The sequence below is a fragment of the Aegilops tauschii genome, chromosome 2 (genome assembly GCF_002575655.3).
Source record: "Aegilops tauschii subsp. strangulata cultivar AL8/78 chromosome 2, Aet v6.0, whole genome shotgun sequence".
NCBI lineage: Eukaryota > Viridiplantae > Streptophyta > Magnoliopsida > Poales > Poaceae > Aegilops > Aegilops tauschii.
Genome location: NC_053036.3, coordinates 10002712 through 10024457, shown reverse-complemented (window position 1 = coordinate 10024457; position 21746 = coordinate 10002712). Strand labels below are relative to the sequence as shown.

At 44.4% G+C, this 21746-nt stretch overlaps 3 protein-coding genes across 3 annotated transcripts in view; 2 read left to right on the top strand and 1 right to left on the bottom strand.

Annotated features, from left to right (window-relative positions):
* LOC109772684 (FACT complex subunit SPT16) overlaps nt 1-21746 on the top strand; it is a 317676-nt gene that overhangs the window by 68814 nt on the left and 227116 nt on the right.
* Nucleotides 773-8140, top strand: LOC109748105 (uncharacterized). The gene is made up of 14 exons (XM_073507690.1): nt 773-1285; nt 1554-1664; nt 1795-1870; nt 2510-2595; nt 2682-2767; nt 2863-2935; nt 3100-3195; nt 3327-3413; nt 3590-3691; nt 4120-4188; nt 4874-5109; nt 6735-7458; nt 7548-7702; nt 7779-8140. Exons 1-14 carry the CDS (start codon nt 809-811, stop codon nt 7813-7815), a joined length of 2415 nt encoding a protein of 804 aa, XP_073363791.1. The 5' UTR covers nt 773-808; the 3' UTR covers nt 7816-8140.
* LOC109748106 (uncharacterized) lies at nt 9892-12399 on the bottom strand. The gene is made up of 2 exons (XM_020307154.4): nt 11037-12399; nt 9892-10169 (listed from the first exon to the last, which is right to left on the bottom strand). The coding sequence occupies exons 1-2, from the start codon at nt 12255-12257 to the stop codon at nt 10125-10127; spliced, it is 1266 nt and encodes a 421-aa protein (XP_020162743.1). The 5' UTR covers nt 12258-12399; the 3' UTR covers nt 9892-10124.

Genomic DNA, 21746 nt, shown 5'->3' with positions numbered 1-21746 from the left:
CTACTGGTGGCGCACGCAAACGTCTGAAGTTTCTCCTCGAGGGAGCATATATAGAGTTAAGAATGACTAGAGAAGTAACAAAAACACACATTTGAAAAATATGTGCCGAGAAGTAGTAAGATCCAAAAGTTTTATTTAGTACCAAATAAATAAAAATACGCGTAAATAAAAGTTTTGGGGAAAAGATGCACGTTCTCCATGATGAACCATTGTGCTTGGGCTGCTGCCGTGATTTGAATTTTGAAATGAACTCCTACCGAAGCAGCACATGCCCATGCACGGAACAAGAACGAGCAAGGAAGGGTAGAATTTTGGGTTTGGAGCAGGTGGCCGAACAAGAAAGCCCTACATGTACGTGCCCGTCTACCCATGGTGTCTAGGCCTAGCCCTGGCCCACCCGAGGTGCCGGGCTCTGATTGGCGGGTCCGTTGGCCGCATGTAGGCGTATGGCTCGATATGTGGGCTCCACGCTTCGCCCCGCGCGTGAAGACCCTAGGCCGCGTCCTCGCGCCTCCAATGCGATCGGACGGGCAGGAGCGCCCCCCGCGCCGTGCACCGGGTCCACGCAGCTGACCCGAGTGGCGTGTCCACGGCCCATCCGGAGTTATCGTACGCTGCCCTCCTCTACTGGGTCCATGCACCGCGCGCACCTAGCCTACCCCCCAGCCGCCGCGGCGCCACCCCACACCCCCAAACACGCACAGCGAGGAGAGGAATGCGCAGCGACAGACGCGGCCTTGGTCGTCTCCATTTTTTCCGTCCCCTTCCTCTCCCCTAGGGTTTTAGCGGCCGACGACGAGGGTCGAGCATGGCGCCGTCCGACGGACCCGGCGGCGACCACCGCGCGCGCCCGTCCATGCGCGACAGGCCCGCCGCGGCGGGCGAGTGCGAGGCCGACGGCGTCGCGGAGGAGGAGGAGGAGGCCGCGGCGAGGCGCGGCTGCTACCCCAACCCCGCTCCCCGCGGCAAGCAGGTCGTGGTGGAGGAGACGAGCGGCAAGGGCGCGCCTGCCGATGGCGTCCAGGACGTCGTCCAGAGGCTCGGGCTCTGCCGCCACCCCGCTCGCCGACGCCCTCTACAGTTCGGCGAGGGCACCTCCGCAGCCGGCGCCGAGGAGGCCGTGCGGACGTGCTCGCAGATCGGCCCCGCGGCTTCCTGCGTCCCGGTGGCGAGTGGAGGGCGAGGAGGCGGAGGGGGTCGCGGTGACAGGTGCGTGTACATCTACGGCTGCACCTCAAGGCCGCAGGCTTCCAAGCTCGCGCCAACAAGCGATCTCGCGCCCAAGGTCTCTCGTCTCGCTCTCTCTCTCTCTCTCTCTCTCTCGCTTGTGCTGCGTACATTCTTGTGCTTTGCGGGTCGCCGTACAGTATTGCTCTGCTGCAGCAGAAGCTAAATTACATCTGTATGCACTCAATTTAATCAGGGTCAAGCCAGATCTGAGATAGAATGGATGGAAGAGGGATATCTACCTATTGTTTCATGTTGTAGTACTAGTGCTTGCATGTTCTGCTAACATTGTACTATTGCTTGTACTGCGTGGCCTATGCCATTAGGTAATTTGTTTGATTCTGGAAGAAGAAGGTGACATCGATAAGTTTAAAGGTTACAAACCATCGGCTGCAGATGTATCAAAGGCTAAGCGGGAACCTCCCAAGCCTAACAATGTAAGTGTTCCCTTTCCAGAAATTTCGCAGAGGATAACTATGGAAGTCTTTAGTTGAGCTAGTCTATCTAGATAGTTGCTGTAGGCAGTGCGCAGTCAATTAAGACATATGTCTGTGTTTTGTCAAACAGGAGGTCCAACTGTCAAGTGTAAAAGGCACCGGTCCTGACGGTGGTATTCTGAAGGCAGACATTGAAGATTACTTGGGTATGCTATTTTCTCTCTGATTGCATTCCCCAGATGGGTGAAAGCATTAATTATTATACAAACTGAACTCTCTTCCTAGCTAGATTTGGTTGTAAATCACTTCTGTTTGTTGTTAACTTGCTGTGTAGTCGTGTGTTCTTGTTAAATGTGATTTCTAAAGCTCTTGTGAATTACTCCCTTCGATGCAAAATAAGTGGTCACAGTTTTGAACTATAGTTCAACCTTGTTTCAATGTTGCAACACTTGTTATGTGCGATTCTTGATTGTTTGTCCTAATCAGACCTCTATCCCAGTCTCATAAAAAAATAACTCCATGCTTTTTTATGTACCATTCTTGATTGTTTATCCTAATCAGACCTCTATCCCGGTCTCATAAAAAAATAACTCCATGCTTTTTTATGTGCCATTCCTTATTGTTTCCTTTTCTTTTCATGTTAGTTCTCTACTTCAAAATGTGTGCGCGAATTCCGTAATAATCATTTTTACCAGCATTCTTGTGAGATCCAAGTAAAAGTTCTGCACTAAGCTTGAGCCTGCCTCTAAGCTCATTAGGTCATGCATTTGGCTTATGCTTTCCTTATATCATGTGAATCAAATGAAACCCAGCCTGCATCTAATGACTATTTTTTCTTAACAAAGCTTCTGTAGCCAAGGGTGGCAAGAGCGAGTCTTTTGCAGCTTCAGGATTAGCTTGCACTGATATTCCAAATGCGCAGATAAGAAAGGTATGTTTCAACTGTGAAGATTGCCGATGGGATTTTTTTGGTTGATCCTATCTGCCTTGTAGTGGTTTAAGTCCTGTTCATTTCAGGTTACTGCAGACCGCCTCTTAGCCTCTAAACAAACCATCCCACATTACTACTTGACAGTTGACACACCCGTCAACAAACTTATCAAGTATGTTTCAGGCCTGATGTTGCAAAGCATGCAATTGACCATTTAAGTACCGAACTTTTGTATAAAGAAGAGTTCTTCATTTTGTTGTGATACAGGTTGCGAGGGGAACTGAACCCACTGCAGGAAGCATCTGGTGGAAAGAAGATATCTAAAGACCTTGTTAGAAAGGTAATCACCGGTTCTTATACGTATATTGTTGTCTTTTAAGTCGCTCATGTGGAAGGTTTGCCAAAGAGAATAAAGTTGGCTGGGTATACATTTACTGCCCAAAGAATGTATAACCATCTACGTTTTGTGTCTTTCTCTTTTCTAACTCATTACTTGTGTGGCAGGATGCAGACAAGACAGGACTTGCTACAATCGGTGAGGAGGTGAAGCGGTTGGCTCAAAGAGCGAGGGATAACAGCTTAAAACCACAAGACTATGAGGTATGTGACGCATAATACATTGATAAGTATGAAATCATGCTGATCAGATATTCTTGGCTTGCTCAAAGAGTGTTCCCTTTTTAGATGGAACATACCCATTGTTTTGCACTAATACTTTCTGTTCATTGCAGGCATTTAGTGATTTTCCAGATTTTGTCTGTAGTGATAGGGGAGGCTACCCTGGGTCTAATAATGGAAAATGCAATTATATCTCGAAGGTACTTTGACACACTAATTATCTCAGAGCTTGCATCAATGTACTGATTTTTTTTTTACATTTTGGATGATCATATATTGTAGATGAACTATTACTTGAGGGCTGGAGAATAAAGCAGCAGCTCTTCTACTATGCTTTTACATTCTGGCTGATAATATTTTGTAAAATTGCTTGTAGATGAATTTTTATCTCAGGGCTGGTTCCATGAGTGATGATGTGATACTAGTTTCTGATGGAGATGAATCAAGTAATTATTCTCTTCGATTTGAAGAGTTAAAGGCAAGATTCTAAAATAGCGCTTTGCATTCAAGCTACAGCATAGCTTAGTTTGTCCTATTTCTGATTTTGTTTGGACCCATTTAGTCCTACTTCAAGATATAGTCTAGCTTGTCGCTAATTCTGATTTTCTTCGGACCCGTGCATATGTTACAATTTCCTGATCATTGCTGAAAGATAAAATTTTATAGGAACTTGCTGTTGCTATATGTTGGAAAATGCTGTGTTATTATCTGTCCATGTGTGGTAGACTAGCAGCACCTTTCAATTAATTTTCAATAAATATGTGATTATAAAGGTGATATTTCTAGAAACAATACCTTAAATGACATTGGGTGGGTTATGATTCTTCATAGTTATTCAATTGTATGTTTGTCTGTTTATTTCAATGAGTTGTTACATGGTTTCATCAATTGCTTATGTTATGTCAGGGTTTTAAGAATTCCTCCAACAGCTCAAAGGGCCTAGTGCAGAAGATAGACAGCGACTATTATACTGAGGTAATTTTGCGTTGCAATGCTTCATGGTAGTATTTTGGATGTTGGATGTTGAATCGAATGTTTGTTGTAAATGCGGGCAGTGGGTTCAACTTGATCTGGAACAATGTGGTCTTGTCACCAAACCGTCAGCTCTATATAGATTATCAGGGTCATGTCCATCCATTCTATGGTTGCCATTTGTGCATCTAACTACTATGGCTCTAAGTTTTTACTTAGTTGATTTGTTGAGAAGCTTGCTATCTTCATGTCTCCAGCAAGCATAACCGTTAAATCTAGTGAATTCTAGCTGTCTGAATTTGTATTTGGTATTAATGATTGTAGGTATCATCATATTGAAGAAAATAGCCATAGATTATCTTTGGATGGATATTACATTAATTTTAACGAAGGTCAAATCTAGATTTAAACTGAACATAATTATGTTATCTGCTTATTATGCCTTATATTTGTATAGCTTTCTCTCCGTCTTAATCGTAAACCAGTATTCTTTTTATGACCACCAGATGACTGCTCCACTTCTACATTTCTTTGTTTTCTGTAAAGTACTTGTGAAACAATGCATCTCCTTGCTTTTCAAGAAAATAGTCACTTGAATGTTTTGTCTATTTGGTGTATTCATTATACTTCTGTCAATTACTACCTCCCTTCCAATTTAATTAACGTCTTAGCCAACAATTATTTGCAGGGAGTTTCTCAAGTGTTTATATATCTTTGTGGCTCAACCATCTCTCATCAACAAAATCTTTACACTTCAAATGTGAATATGCTGATGAAAGCAGCATGTGATAAAGTGGGTGTAAAATCGAATGATTTTTACTCAACTTTTTGTGGAAAAGTTTTGCATCCTGAGCAACTTTTATCATATTATCACGTAAAGAAGGATTCCACAATCAGAATTAATTCAAGACTAAGAGGTGGCTGGTATGTAATAAATTGCGCTAGACTAATTTTCAGTAATTTTGTATTTGGTCATTCAATGCTATGGTATCTTGCTTAACAGCGAGACTGACTTTTCTGTATAGTTAGTCATAATAGATCTTGTTGAACTATAACTAGGCCTACATGGAACAAATACCCAGTCATGATCTTGAGTGACCAATCATGCTTTTGTTTGTCCTTCACAGCTTTGCAGTAAATTATTTTTATTGGTAGAGGTTTATTACCAGCTTCTTCAACTTACTATTCCTCACAGCTACTTTCTGTCTTTATGATGTTAATTTTTCTTGCAAGTGTGCTATACATTCCGTTGGTGGATAGGTTCTATATTGTTATTTTGTTCAATTCCTGGTATGATGGATACTAAAATTGAAGTTTCACAAATACTGTTGCTTCATTCTGAACCATTGTATCATGTTTCTGTAGTTTTCTTGTCTGCGAGTTTATTTGTATCCATAGAGACCTTGGCATCACTAAATTGTTAAGTTTCTTATAGACGCACATGGAAATATGCACCAACTTTTCCTGAAAGTTGAGCTTATCTTGACTTTTGACTCTGTGTAACTAAACTCCAAGCTTTGTATTCTAGATGGTGATGTTAGCACATGCATTGACTAGACGCTGAGCTATATACTTTCCTCTATAGCTTTCATGGGTCAGCCTGTCAATTTGCTCGCAGAATATTCGACAACCCTTCTCTGAGTTTCGTTTGTCAGCTTGTCAATTTGTTTGTTTGGCATCGCTATCTAGTAAAACTGGCTGATTAGGTCTCTGTTTAACCTCAGTATGCTTTTAGTTCATTTTTGTCAGTCCGACATGGATAGTACTGTTTATTTTATACGATAGTTACCCAGAAAGAGGTCTTCCTATTTGGAAATATTGGATGACATCGGTAGTACTGGTTGATTTATGCAATGGGCTGTTATCTGTGAATTCCTTCATGGCATATGTTAAGTTCAACATGTTTAGGTGTCTGTGCTGTTGTAGTATGAGGAAGAACATTTTTTTAGGGGTCTGTGCTGATTGGAAATTGATGCACACTGTTGTCTTTTAACCCTAATAAAGGTAGAGACTTCATTTAGCTAGTGTGTGAGTCTCAACTCTGAAGGTGCTGTCCGAGTTCACCAATCTAGCTTAGTTATGATAATTATTGATTGGCATCACTCCATTAGTTGATTTAGCCCTAAATTGCCAATTTAAGTATGATTTTATATAATAGTGATGTGATTATTATTTGCAGGGTTCATGTGTGGAGGTGTATAACTTGTTGTTGTTTTTTAGAATCATGTTAGATCTATTTGAATATTTAGTTGTTATGGTGTAAATAAGTTAAGGTAAAGTGACAGTTTGATGTGGCTAAACTATATATAATTTATACTAGCACAGTGTCAACTAGCCATCATTGATCGTAAAAGATTAATTTGGTAAAAGGAACACTATTTGGTTCTGTATGATTCTAGCCATCAATCATTTCTGGTCATGGACAAACCATGCTTCTGTTATTTTTACCTTGACTGTGCTCTGCTATTTCACATTTAAAACATTTTTTTGACAGTTCTAGGCCTTTATTTCTTGTATTGGAAAAGACTGATTATGTTTGTTTTTCACAGTTCCTCAAACTGGGATGCAATAATTAGTGGTTTGGGTCTCTTCCGCTTGCACACCGTGTCTATACCACAAGCGCTATTTCTCCCGTCCCTGGCCAACCAAGGTTCAGTAGTAGAGGTGAAGTACTTGGGAGAAGTTCTGCAATTCTGTTCTCGAAAGGTGCTGATCCATTTATGCAGAAGGCATTTCAGTGGAGTATGCTTCGGTGGAGAATTTACTTCAGAGCAGATTGTGTTTGATGAGGACGGGAATGTCAAAATCAATGCTGCCCGGAAACAGTACACCAAAATATTGGCTGTTCTTGACTACAACAGACTATATGACATATTTGACAAAGCGTTTAAAGATGAAGGCAACAGACAGCCTATTCATACCTTAAATTTGCTTAGTTTTCTGCACAGTCCTCCTCCTGCAATTGACCCCCAAAGCGATTCTATCATCGCATACTTGACCAATCACATGGCACTCCTGTCCCACACCGAGCGTATTGCTATCAGCGCTCTTCTGGATCTGTTGTTTTCAAGGCTTGATAAGGAAGATAAGGAGCTGTTCAGAACTTACCTTAAGTTTGTTAAATGGACTGCTAAGGTGCAATTTATTCCAGCAATGAATACCATCTACAACCACTTTAAACATATGAACAAAAAGAAAAAATTTGTCCCGTACGAGGATAACAGAATCAGTTTACTCCGTTTTTCTACAAACTTCTTCAAGCATTCCCCAAAAGTACGTTAATCTTATTCTTTGGATACAATCGCTCATATACTTGTGATAACTACTGGATACAACAATGCTTATGACCTGTCTTGATGCAGTTCTCTCCAGAGGAGTTAGAGGCTGCGTTCTCCTTCTTCACGGCATCGGAGAGTTTCATAGCGCAGCTGGTGTACGATGCTCTAGTGACTTTTAAAGATGGGCAGAAACCCTGTACTGCCAAAGTCCATGAATTTGTGGACCGAGTTATTGCGATGTAAGTTCCGAGCTTGTAGTTTATAATTTCACATAATTTTTGAACTGTAGCTGATGCATTTATTAATTATCCGCAGGCTTGGAAAGAACACAATTGGTTGTACCAAGGGTTGAGTTGGTGAAGGATGAAAAGCATCGCTTCAACTGTTCTGGGGAGAAACAGCTCAGTAGGGGAGTAGGGGGAGCGGCTGTAATGCCTTGGGGCTTCGGCTGCCTAGGCAGACTATCTGTTTCACCGTTGATTCTGATTGTAAGAACGGCCTGCATGGAATGCATCGAGTGCCTGATGTCTAATGAGCATAATGCCACTACACTTTATTTCCCATGAGAGTTTTCTGTGTCGAAGAAAGGTGATTTGCTCTCTTTTGACTGGAGAAGATGCATCAAGCGCATGTAGGGTCGTCTCCCTTGTGTTGCCATTTGTTTCTTGTGTCGGTTTGGTGGACCTGTGGTGTATGTTGGAGCTTCGTTTTTCTTTTTTGATCTCAACATCCGTCATTTATTCAGTTGTGATCAAAGTACGTACAAGTAGATGGTGATTGGCGAGGGAGCTTCATTTTCTTTGTCATGGCCATGCACAACCTTTCAGGATTGTGCACGCCTAAAGAAGAAAAAACAAGCTGCCCTATGGGCTGATAACCCAATTAACATCAGGTTCACGTCTGTGTTTAATCCGCACAGCACCTGTAGATTCATGAATGAAAAAATGTGCCGTTGGTATAAAAAATGCGTAAATCTGCCATAGTATAAAAATTTGCGTATGATGCTCTAGAGGCATGGAAGAACCAACAAAACAATCCATGGTAAGTCAAAGAGTGTCTTGAGGCAACTCCAACGCAGTTCGCCAAAAGGGACACATCAAATATCTGCAGACACATCCGGAGTGTTCACGGACAACGGTTGGTGGGGGGGGGGGGGGGGGGGGGGTGACCATCGACCCCTACACCAAATGTTCGCTCCACTTCTTTTTTAAAGCATAAAACTGAACCAAATGTCTGTTACGCAGCCTCAGTTTGAATCATCTTTAGATCATAAAAGTGCCGATGTTTAACATATTTTTATAAATTTATCAATCCCAAATTCAATCATACTCCTCAAAAGCGGCCTTTATCTCAAGCTTTCTCTCCTCGAGCTTCAACTTCTTCATTGACACATGTTGTTTATCCAGATGTTCTGCCCCTTGAGCTTCATCCAACAATGCATCAATGTGATGGGCTTGCCCTCCATCCTTTGGTAGAACCGCACGACAACGTGTCCGGGCTATACAATGTCGTGATCACCAAGTTACAAAATTCTCATGAGTACAACCATGCATCCTCCCTCACGGAGTATCCTGCTGCCATCATGCTTGTTTCATGTTAAACAACGAGAACGTCAGAAAATACACTCTCAATGGAAGTGTTCGAATCACATGATGCAAACATTTGGGTGTGCTTTGGTGATACGCGTTGGAATTACCCTTATCTAATACTCCCTCCGTTTCGATTTACTCGTCGTGGTTTTAGTTCAAATTTGAACTAAAACCACGATGAGTAAATCGGAACGGAGGGAGTAGTTAAGAAGGAAAACAAAATTGCACTGAATTGATAGTAAGAAAAAGTGACACCATTGGTTGGATCGACTTGAAAAGAAACACCTGCAAATGCCATCGTCGTATTAGGCTTTGAATTAGTCACTCGCATATAGAAATGAGATTATGTGAGGATTGCATTCATCAAGATTATGTGAGGTTATCGTACCAAGATTACTTGACCACCAGTCCAAAGGGTTGGCAAAACCAAAGCCATGTCGCAAACCAAACCAAACAAAAGAACCAAAACTTATTAAATGCCTATCTTGTTTTGAAAGCCAGACTTATATGTCATGTTTGGTTTGTGACAAGTCAGTATGATGGTCAAGCAAAGCAAACATCCAGATATCTGGCTCATCTAATATTATTTTCAAAATCAACCTTCGGTCAAACCGGATCAAGATCGGGGCTAGGGAGCTCGCCGGCTCGGGCTCTCGCCGGAGTTGGGGCTGCTGCCGGCGGTGGAGGGCGGCACCGGCCGGGGACGGCGGGGCCGCGGCAAGAGGAGACGTACTAAAACAGTAGAAGACACACACGCACACCCTTTATACGGGTACAAGTATGAAGCCAGAATCAACACAATAAAAAATAATACACCGTAAACGGCCACAACCAGCTAGTGCAATCCAAAAGAAGCACTCCAATAGGCATAAAGTCAAGACTGATAAACCATGCTCAGTTACAATCCAAAAGAAGCCACTCAATAGGCATAATGCCATGACTGATAAGTTTATAACTACTGTACTACTAATCGATACAGATGACATTAAATGTCTTCACTGGGCCTAAGCAAAATCAAGTGGCGGCCATCGGTCCAAATTTCCTCATGATATGTTGCCAAGATCTCAAGGCTTCATCCTCTTTCCCCTGCAACAAACTCGCTTGCTTCTATCTCTCTCTGCAAAAATAAATAAAGATGCCTGTCAAATATAATACTTTTAATGTGACCACATTTGCCATTTCCTATCAAATGTGTTACTGATATTAATAAATTGGGCAACTCCAACACAATGTCTACCGTCAGTCCAACATGACCTTATTAAAAAAATTTGTGGAAACAGATGTATGTGTCAAAGGTACTCCCTCCATCCTATGATATAAGAAAGTTTTTGACACTACACTAGTATAAAAAACGCTCTTATATTATGGGACAGAGAGAGTACATTTTTTTGACTTTTGATTGACATATTTCATTCAGACACTTGCCACTGTTCATCTATAGTTTGAAATTATGCTTCATCTGCTATGTGCATCTTTGAACGGCCATGGCTCATACAAATTCCAAGTTCAGAAACGACTACTAAAATAACACATACACTACTATATTCACCGAATGCCCATGTCTTCAAATGTTAAAGTGGAGATGTGAAGCTAATGATAACACTATCTCCATCAAGCAAAAAAGGAAGAAAAAACAGCCCTAAAACCTGAATAAGTGTCATCATGATGTGCAAGAAGTTGGGTCCTAATATGGCAAGGGGGCAGAGTAATTAGGTAGTGACAATTGATTACAGAGTCATGATTGCGGATGAGCATCAATATCAGACATCTACTGTTCAACATGGGGAGGTGGCCAAATATCTTGATTTTTTTAGCAAGTAATGAAGCAAACTGGATGTGATAAACATGCATTGGAATTTTTATCATTTAAAAACCTAAGCATAATTACATTAGTATGCAAATGAAAGCATGTTTAGTGATAGTAAACATAAATAAAATGGCGGTAGTATGCAAATGAAACGGTGCTTAGTGGTGGTAGTAATACCGGGTGATCCTGTAAATGCTGTCGGTGCGCACTGAACTCACTGGCAAAGAGCAGGGAATTAACAGAATTCTTTTCACCATTTGGATAGAACTGGACCTTGTCATTGCCTATGTCAACACGAAGCATCCACTGGCCCATGTGCTCTAGTCCATAGTCCAACTCCCTGAGATCATTTAAGACTAGGTAGACGACGCCGTCTTCATGGATGCTCAGAACAGGGTACGACGGAGGAAGATTTCTTATACCAGCAGGCTTGTAGGCCTCGTTTGCCCAGATGTTTTCAACATTGTACTTGCAGCTTTCCTTCCACCCTGAGAGGTCATGCGAGAGAGTCCACATGGTCAGTTCCAATCCTTTTTCGGGCTGGTGTTCATCACATTCATCCAGGGCGACGAACTTGATTTCGCCAGCAACACAGGCCATGGAACGGAACTCCTCGGCAGAGGAGTATGTAAAGTCGTCGCTGTCGGCATCATAGGTTGGACAATCTTTGGGCAACTGAATAAAGCTGAACTTGCAGTTTTGTTTCAGATCACAGAGCACCATGCCTTTGAGCAGATCCACCCAGCAGAGGACAGAGCCCCAACAAGAGAAGCACAAGTCAGGGGAGAAGTGGCCGGTGGTGCTGGATGGAAGGGGCACGCGACTGGGATGCAAGTCCCATTTTTGGACGGACGACTTCCACAGCCAGAGCGCAGCTTGGGAGCCATCTGGCCAGACCCTGACGAGCTCGGCAAGAAAGTAGTCGTTCCCGGCGGCGGCGGCTTCGCACATGACGACGGCCGACTCGCACCCGATGGCTCTATGTGAGTGGTCGGAGGGGAGCTCGGGGATCCCAGAGATGGAGTCGTTCCTGGCGTCGTAGATGAGGTAGCCTCCAGGGAAACGGTTGCCAGGGCGGTACCCTCCGGCGTACATGGCGACCAGGTTCTTGTCCGCGCTGGAGAGAGTGGCCATGGTGAGGCTGTGGAAATGCACCGGGAGCCCGACGGATACCGGCGGCCGCAGTATGTGGAGGAAGGAGAGCGCCGGCGGATCGGCGACGACTGCGTGCGCCTTGAAGGTCCGCAGGTAACCGGTGACTGCGTCACTGATCTCTTGGCGGCTTGGTAGATCATCTCGTCCTTCCCACGGGCAGCGGATTGACGACAGTCGGCCGGATAACGCCTCGTCGTCGGAGAAGTAAATCTCGCGGTGGAGCAGAGCCATGGAACGGCCCATGGCGGCTAGCTAGCTAAGGTAGGTAGGGATTGGGGTTGGGTGGAGGGTGGATGAAGAAGGGATTTGGGGATCGATGGTGGCGGCGCGGCTAGGGTTAGGGTTGGGTGGAGGACAGCGATTTGATTTGGGGATCGAGCGAGGAAGGAGAAGCTGGGGTTTGCCTGCCTGGTAGATCTAAAATAGCAGGGAAAACGGTGTCATGGGGAGGTGGGCACTCGCTCGGACCGTGCGATCGGTCAGCGGACGGTGGATAGGTACCCTTATTTCCTCTCTAAACGCCCGCCGACCGGTCCAAAGAAGTCGATCCAACCGGACATTTCACTTAGTTCCTATATGTCCGGACTAAGAGCATCTCCAATAAATGGTCTAAATATAGAAATACCTAACTTTTGGACCGTCTGGGGTAAAAAACGCTGCTCCAACAGACGGTCCATATTTAAGAAAAATTGAACCGCGGCCTCCTGGTGATGTAAAATACAACACCTCGTGGTGCAAATTTGCATCGCGAGATACAACTGCTCCAAATTTGGCGGCCGCCCGCCAACGCCCAACCGCCCTTTATTTCATTTCACAGTCGCGTCCGTCCGCCCACCCGAACACCAGCTGGCCGAAAATCGCTGGCGCCACCGCCCAAATCCTCGCCGCCGCCGTCGCCGCCACCGCCCCGAATCCCCGCCGCCACCCGGGCGCCACCGAATCGGGAGGCAGCCGCGGTGGGATTCGGCGCCTCCGGCGGTCCGGCTGGCCCTGTAGGCCTCCGTCGGCCTCCTCCCCGTCGGCCACGGGCCTCTCCACGACCCTGTCGCCGGCTGCATGACCGCTGCACCTAGCCCGCACGACCTCCTCCCCGTCGGCCGCCGAACTTCTCTTCGCCGGCCGCCGAGCTAGCTCTCATCACCGTCGCCGTCCGCAACAGCCAATCCAACCGGCGGCCATCTTCTTCCACCGCGCGAACAAGGTGTTCGCGCGGCTGCTGGCCGATTTTTTAATCTTGTTTTGGACCATCTGTTGGAGAAGCTCTTTTACATCTCCGATTTGGATCATCCGTTGGAGTTGAGCATTTTTCGGAGCTCCAAAAACGCACCATTTGGCGGTCCATATTTTACATCTTCGGTTTTCGACCGCCAAAATTTGAATCATCTATTGGAGATGCTCTAACCGTCACCTCTCAAATCGCGGCTGAGCACCCCGCTCCGTTTCATAGTGGTCCCACCTGCAGCCACCCGAAAAGGAGCTGCTCTTGCGTGCTTCTGCTCCGGCGCGCTCGTCGACCCAAATTTTAGTCCCACCTGGCCGCGCGAGCCGAACGCCAACCGGCTTAAATAGTTGCGCCAAGCTTCTCTATTAATTGCATAGGTCGTTCAATTCTTGTTGTGTGAAAGAGGTAGCTCGCCACTAGATTGCATTTCATCAACCGAAGATTGTTCATCGAGTGTCAAGTTCATCTCATTCATGTAAGAGATTCTTATTTTGTTATTCAAAAAGAGCCGTGCAAACATATTTTGAGATTTAAAAAGTGAAAGTGCAATCATGCCCTTAATTGTATTTTGATGTTGATGACAATATACACATAGGGGACTAATAGTGTTTGTCAAGTTTATCTCAGGATTAGTCCCCACAGGACCGTGTGTGGGTCATGACTATGAACATACATATATTGCTCAAGAACGAGGAAACAAGACAACTAGCTTAGGCTTTTATGTTTGTTCTTGAGTATATGGATCTCGCACTATTAAGAGGGGAACATGGGGTCTCATGAAGGTCTTGCTCAAAAACTCATGGGTTTCCTCTCTTTTTTCCTTTCATCCTCTGGTCACTGTCTCTGTATTTCTCGGACGTCCGGTACTTGTCGGACGTCCGGGGACCCAATGCACACCGGATGACCGGTATTCACCGGAAGTCCGGTACTTTCTATACAGAGCCAAAACGTTGGATTTCTGGTCCCCACCAGAAATCTGGTCTGTCCCTAACAAAGCCAAAACATCAGACATCCGGTCCCTGTCGGACGTCCGATGATTCGGACGACCGGCTTATGCCGGAAATCCAGTACTCACTACCCCGAGCCAAAACATTGGACAACCCGTCTTTGCCAAAAATCCGGTGTCATCCCAACAGAGACATCCTGTCGGACGTCGGGTCTGTAGCGGTCGACCGGTGTATCTCGGTGCACCAAATGACCGGTTATTTCCAGATATCCATGGATACATACATATCACTAATATTCTTCCACATTTATCGTTTCACCAAAGAGCTGTCGGACGTCCGGTAATGTGTCGGCTGTCTGGTGTCTACCAAGGCACCGGACGTCCGGTAAGCTTCGGACGTCCGACATCTCCTACACTCAAGTGGCTCCAACGGCCACTTATTGGGGGATACTATAAATATCTCTCTCCTATCCCGTGAGAGAGTTGACCATTCACTTTGAGCACCCTCAAGAACACATTTCACTCACTCTCTCTCTCTCTCTCAATCTCATACACCAAATCCTATCCCCTAAGGATTTGATAGCATTTGTGAGAAGTTGTCCGATCAAGTGATAGATCCACTCCTTCCCATTCTTCTCACCAAAGGAATTCGTTATTTGAGCAAGTCTTGAGCTTTTCCCCATCGTTCATATTACTCTTGGAGGTTGGAGACTCCTAGGCGGTAGGAGTTCTTCGGAGAGGAATCGTTCGTTGTGATTACCCCCGGAAAGTTTGTGAGGGTTTGGAGACCACCCCAAGGTCTACCACTAGTGGTTGAGAATCACCTTCGTGGTGATATCTCAAAGAGAGAATAGGGTGAGCCTTCGTGGCGTTGGTGTGCCTTCGTGGTAACATCCACCTCTCTAAACGGTGACGTAGCCTTGCTCCAAGGAAATGAACATCGGCATACATCCTCGTCTCTCAGAGTTGCGGTTATTCCTAACCCTAGCTCCCTACTTTTGGTTACTTGTCTCTTAGTCTTTACTTGAACTATATTGTGCTACTTATTCATATACTTATTTAACTTTTTCACCTTGCTTAGACCATTGTATCATCCTTGCAGTTGTTAGGCTCACCTTCACATTCCGCTTTATAGCCTAAAATTGCTTAGTAAGAATTAAAATTTGTAATTGTACCTATTCACCCCCTCTAGGCACTTGTAGAAAAATGGCCTATTGTCCCGGTTGGTAAGGGCCTTTTGTCCCGGTTTTTGAACCGGGACTAAAGGGTCATTACTAATGCCCTAACCCTTTAGTTCCGGTTCTTACACGAACCGGGACAGATGGGCCTCCACGTGGCCGGCGCGGCGAGCCCAGGCAGGAGGGCCTTTGGTCCCGGTTGGTGGCACCAACCGGGACCAATAGCCTCCACGTGGCCGGTGCGGCGAGCCCGGGCAGGAGGGCCTTTGTGTTGGAAATATGCCCTAGAGGCAATAATAAAATGGTTATTATTGTATTTCCTTGTTCATGATAATTGTCTATTGTTCATGCTATAATTGTATTAACTGGAAACCGTAATACATGTGTGAATACATAGACCACAACATGTCCCTAGTAAGCCTCTAGTTGACTAGCTCGTTGATCAATACATGGTTATGGGTTTCCTGACCATGGACATTGGATGTCATTGATAACGGGATCACATCATTAGGAGAATGATGTGATGGACAAGACCCAATCCTAAGCATAGCACAAGATCGTGTAGTTCGTTTGCTAAGAGCTTTTCTAATGTCAAGTATCGTTTCCTTAGACCATGAGACTGTGCAACTCCCGGATACTGTAGGAATGCTTTGGGTGTACCAAACGTCACAACTTAACTGGGTGGCTATAAAGGTGCACTACAGGTATCTCCGAAAGTGTCTGTTGGGTTGGCACGAATCGAGACTGGGATTTGTCACTCCGTATGACGGAGAGGTATCTCTGGGCCCACTCGGTAATGCATCATCATAATGAGCTCAATGTGACTAATGAGTTAGCCACGGGATCATGCGTTACGGAACGAGTAAAGAGACTTGGCAGTAACGAGATTGAACGAGGTATTGGGATACCGACGATCGAATCTCGGGCAAGTAACATACCGATAGACAAAGGGAATTGTATACGGGATTGATTGAATCCCCGACATCGTGGTTCATCCGATGAGATCGTCGTGGAACATGTGGGAGCCAATATGGGTATCCAGAGGCTCACTAGGGACATGTTGTGGTCTATGTATTCACACATGTATTACGATTTCCGGATAACACAATTATAGCATGAACAATAGACAATTATCATGAACAAAGAAATATAATAATAACCATTTTATTATTGCCTCTAGGGCATATTTCCAACACATATACTGAGGATTGTCCTCATTGCTGCACAGAAGGCTTATGTCCTTAATGCACCGCTCGGTGTGCTGAACCTCGAGTGTCGTCTGTAGATGTTGTGAAACATTTGACATACACATTTTGATGACTACGTGATAGTTCAGTGCGTAATGCTAACGGTTTAAAATTGTGGCACCAAAGGCGTTTTTGAAACGTCGCAGAACATATGAGATGTTCCAAAGACTGAAATAGGGATTTCAGACTAGTGCCCACATCAAGAGGTATGAGACCTCTGACAAGTTTCTTAAGCCTGCAAACTAAGGGAGAAAAGCTGAATCGTTGAGCATGTGCTCAGATTGTCTGAGTACTACAATCGCTTGAATCGAGTGGGAGTTAATCTTCCAGATGAGATAGTGATGGTTCTCCATAGTCACTGCCACCAAGCTATTAGAGCTTCGTGATGGACTATAACATATCAGGGATAGACATGATGATCCTTGAGCAACTCGCGATGTTTGACACCGCGAAAGTAGAAATCAAGTAGGAGCATCAATTTTTGATGGTTAGTAAAACCACTGGTTTCAAGAAGGGCAAGGGAAAGAAGGGATACTTCATGAAACGGCAAATCAGTTGCTGCTCTAGTGAAGAAACCCAAGGTTGAACCCAAACCCGAGACTAAGTGCTTCTGTAATGAGGGGAACGGTCACTGAAGCAGAACTACCCTAGATACTTGGTAGATGAGAAGGCAAGCAAGGTCGACAGAAGTATATTGGATATACATTATATTAATGTGTGCTTTACTAGTACTCCTAGTAGCACCAGGGTATTAGATACCGGTTCGGTTGCTAAGTGTTGGTAACTCGAAATAAAAGGCTACGGAATAAACAGAGACTAGCTAAAGGTGAGATGACGATATGTGTTGGAAGTGTTTCCAAGGTTGATGTGATCAAGCATCGCATGCTCCCTCTACCATCGAGATTGGTGTTAAACCTAAATAATTGTTATTTGGTGTTTACGTTGAGCATAGACATGATTGGATTATGTTTATCACAATACGGTTATTCATTTAAGGAGAATAATGGTTACTCTGTCTATTTGAATAATACCTTCAATGGTCTTGCACCTAAAATGAATGGTTTATTGAATCTCGATCGTAGTGATACACATGTTCATGCCAAAAGATATAAGATAGTAATGATAGTACCACATACTTGTGGCACTGCCATTCGGGTCATATTGGTATAAAACGCATGAAGAAGCTCCATGTTGATGGATCTTTGGACTCACTCGTTTTTGAAAAGATTGAGACATGCGAACCATGTCTATTAGTATATATGCATGATGAAAGTCCATACAGATGGATCGTTTGGACTCACTTGATTTTGAATCACTTGAGACATGCAAATCATACCACATGGGCAAGATGACTGAAAGGCCTCGTTTTCAGTAAGATGGAACAAGAAAGCAACTTGTTGGAAGTAATACATTTTGATGTGTGCAGTCCAATGAGTGCTGAGGCATGCAGTGGATATCGTTATGTTCTTACTTCACAGATGATTTGAGTAGATGCTGAGTATATTTACTTGATGAAACACAAGTCTGAATTATTGAAAGGTTCAAGTAATTTCAGGGCGAAGTTGAGGATCGTCATGACAAGAGGATAAAATGTCTGTGATATGATCATCGAGATGAATATCTGAGTTATGAGTTTGGCACACAATTAAGACATTGTGGAAATTGTTTCACAACTAATACTGCCTGGAACACCATAGTGTGATGGTGTGTCCGAACATTATAACTGCACCCTATTGGATATGGTGCATACCATGATGTCTCTTATCGAATTACCGCTATCATTTATGGGCTAGGCATTAGAGACAACCGCATTCACTTTAAATAGGGCACCACGCAATTCCGTTGAGACGACACCGTATGAACTATGGTTTAGAGAAACCTAAGCTATCGTTTCTTAAAAGTTTGGGGCTGCGACACTTATGTAAAAAAGGTTTCAGGATGATAAGCTCGAACCCAAAGCGGATAAATGCATCTTCATAGAATACCCAAAACAGTTGGGTATACCTCCTATTTCAGATCTGGAAGCAAAAGTGATTGTTTCTAGAAACGGGTCCTTTCTCGAGGAAAAGTTTCTCTCGAAAGAATTGAGTGGGAGGATGGTGGAGACTTGATGAGGTTATTGAACCATGACTTCAACTAGTGTGTAGCAGGCACAGGAAGTTGTTCCTGTGGCACCTACACCAATTGAAGTGGAAGCTTATGATAGTGATCATGAAACTTCGGACCAAGTCACTACCAAACCTCGTAGGTCGACAAGGCGTACTACTTCAGAGTGGTACATAATACTGTCTTGGAAGTCATGTTGCTAGACAACAATGAACGTACGAGCTATGGAGAAGCGATGGTGGGCCCGGATTTCGACGAATGGCTCGAGGCCATAAAATCCGAGAGAGGATCCATGTATAAAAAAAAGTATAGACTTTGGAAGAACTACTTGATGGTCGTAAGGCTGTTGGGTGCAGATGGATTTTAAAAGGAAGATGGACAATGATGGTAAGTGTCACCATTAAGAAAACTCGACTTGTCGTTAAGATGTTTTCCGACAAGTTCAAGGAGTTGACTGCGATGAGACTTTCTCACTCGTAGCGATGCTAAGAGTCTGTTGGAATTATATTAGCAGTTACTGCATTATTTATGAAATCTTGCAGATAGGATGTCAAAACATTGTTTCCTCGACGATTTTCTTGAGGAAAGGTTGTATGTGATACAACCAGAAGGTTTTGTCAATCCTGAAAGATGCTAACAAGTATGCAAAGCTCCAGCAATCCTTCTAAGGACTGGAGTAAGCATCTCGGAGTTGGAATGTACGCTTTGATGAGATGATCAAAGATTTTGGGTTTATACAAAGTTTATGAGAAACTTGTATTTCCAACGAAGTGAGTGGGAGCACTATAGATTTTTGATGAGTATATGTTATTAACATATTGTTGATCAGAAATGATGTAGAATTTCTGGAAAGCATACAGGGTTATTTGAAAAGTGTTTTTCAATGGAAAACCTGGATTAAGCTACTTGAACATTGAGCATCAAGATCTATAAGGATAGATCAAAAACGCTTAATAGTACTTTCAAAATGAATACATACCGTGACAAGATTTTGAAGGAGTTCAAAATGGATCAGCAAAGAAGGAGTTCTTGGCTGTGTTACAAGGTGTGAGTATTGAGTAAGACTCAATACCTGACCACGGCAGAAGAGAGAGAAAGGACGAAGGTCGTCCCCTATGCTTTAGACGTAGGCTCTATAGTATGCTATGCTGTGTACCGCACCTGAAGTGTGCCTTGCCATGAGTTAGTCAAGGGGCACAATAGTGATCCAAGAATGGATCACATGGCAGCGGTCGAACTTATCCTTAGTAACTAGTGGACTAAGGAATTTTCTCGATTATGGAGGTGGTAAAAGAGTTCGTCGTAAAGGGTTGTCGATGCAAACTTTGACACTAATCCAGATGACTCTAAGTAGTAAACCGGATTCGTATAGTAGAGCAGTTATTTGGAATAGCTCCAAGTAGCGCGTGGTAGCTGCATCTACAAGATGACATAGAGATTTGTAAAGCACACACGGATCTGAAAGGTTCAGACCCGTTGACTAATAACCTCTCTCACAAGCGAGATATGAACAAACCCCATGGGTGTTGGATTCATTACAATCACATAGTGATGTGAACTAGATTATTGACTCTAGTGCAAGTGGGAGATTGTTGGAAATATGCCCTAGAGGCAATAATAAAATGGTTATTATTGTATTTCCTTGTTCATGATAATTGTCTATTGTTCATGCTATAATTGTATTAACTGGAAACCGTAATACATGTGTGAATACATAGACCACAACATGTCCCTAGTAAGCCTCTAGTTGACTAGCTCGTTGATCAATAGATGGTTATGGGTTTCCTGACCATGGACATTGGATGTTATTGATAACGGGATCACATCATTAGGAGAATGATGTGATGGACAAGACCCAATCCTAAGCATAGCACAAGATCGTGTAGTTCGTTTGCTAAGAGCTTTTCTAATGTCAAGTATCGTTTCCTTAGACCATGAGATTGTGCAACTCCCGGATACTGTAGGAAAGCTTTGGGTGTACCAAACGTCACAACGTAACTGGGTGGCTATAAAGGTGCACTACAGGTATCTCCGAAAGTGTCTATTGGGTTGGCACGAATCAAGACTAGGATTTGTCACTCCGTATGACGGAGAGCATCAAATTGGCTGGCTTTGGACCCTCGATCGCAGCAATGAACTCAGCGTCCCACTTAACTTACTTTTAGTACTTTTGGTATCTCTGGGCCCACTCGGTAATGCATCATCATAATGAGCTCAATGTGACTAATGAGTTAGCCACGGGATCATGCGTTACAGAACGAGTAAAGAGACTTGCCAGTAACGATATTGAACGAGGTATTGGGATACCGACGATCGAATCTCGGGCAAGTAACATACCGATAGACAAAGGGAATTGTATACGGGATTGATTGAATCCCCGACATCGTGGTTCATCCGATGAGATCATCGTGGAACATGTGGGAGCCAATATGGGTATCCAGATCCCGCTATTGGTTATTGGCCGGAGAGGTGTCTCGGTCATGTCTGCATGGTTCCCGAACCCGTAGGGTCTACACACTTAAGGTTCGGTGACGCTAGAGTTGTTATGGGAAATAGTATGTGGTTACCGAAGGTTGTTCGGAGTCCCGGATGAGATCCCGGACATGACGAGGAACTCTGGAATGGTCCGGAGGTGAAGATCGATATATTGGACGAAGGGTATTGGAGTCCGGAATTGTTCTGGGAGTACCGGGTGACGACTAGTGTGACCGAAAGGTGTTTCGGAGGCCCCGGCAAGCGTTGGGGGGCCTTATGGGCCAAGGGGAGGGGCACACCAGCCCACTAAGGGGCTGTGCGCCCCTCCCAACCCCTCTCACATAACGTGGAGAGGTGGGGGCGCCTCCCCTAGGGCAGCCACCCCTCCCGGCTTGGGGGGCAAGTTTCCCAGGGGTGGGGGCGCCCAAACCCATCTAGGGCTTCCCCTGTGGCCGCCGCCCCTCCCCTAGGGAACCCTAGGGCGCCTCCTCCACCCCCTTTCCCCTATATATAGTGAGGGAGAGAGAGGGCAGCCGCACCCCTTGCTTGGCGCAGCCC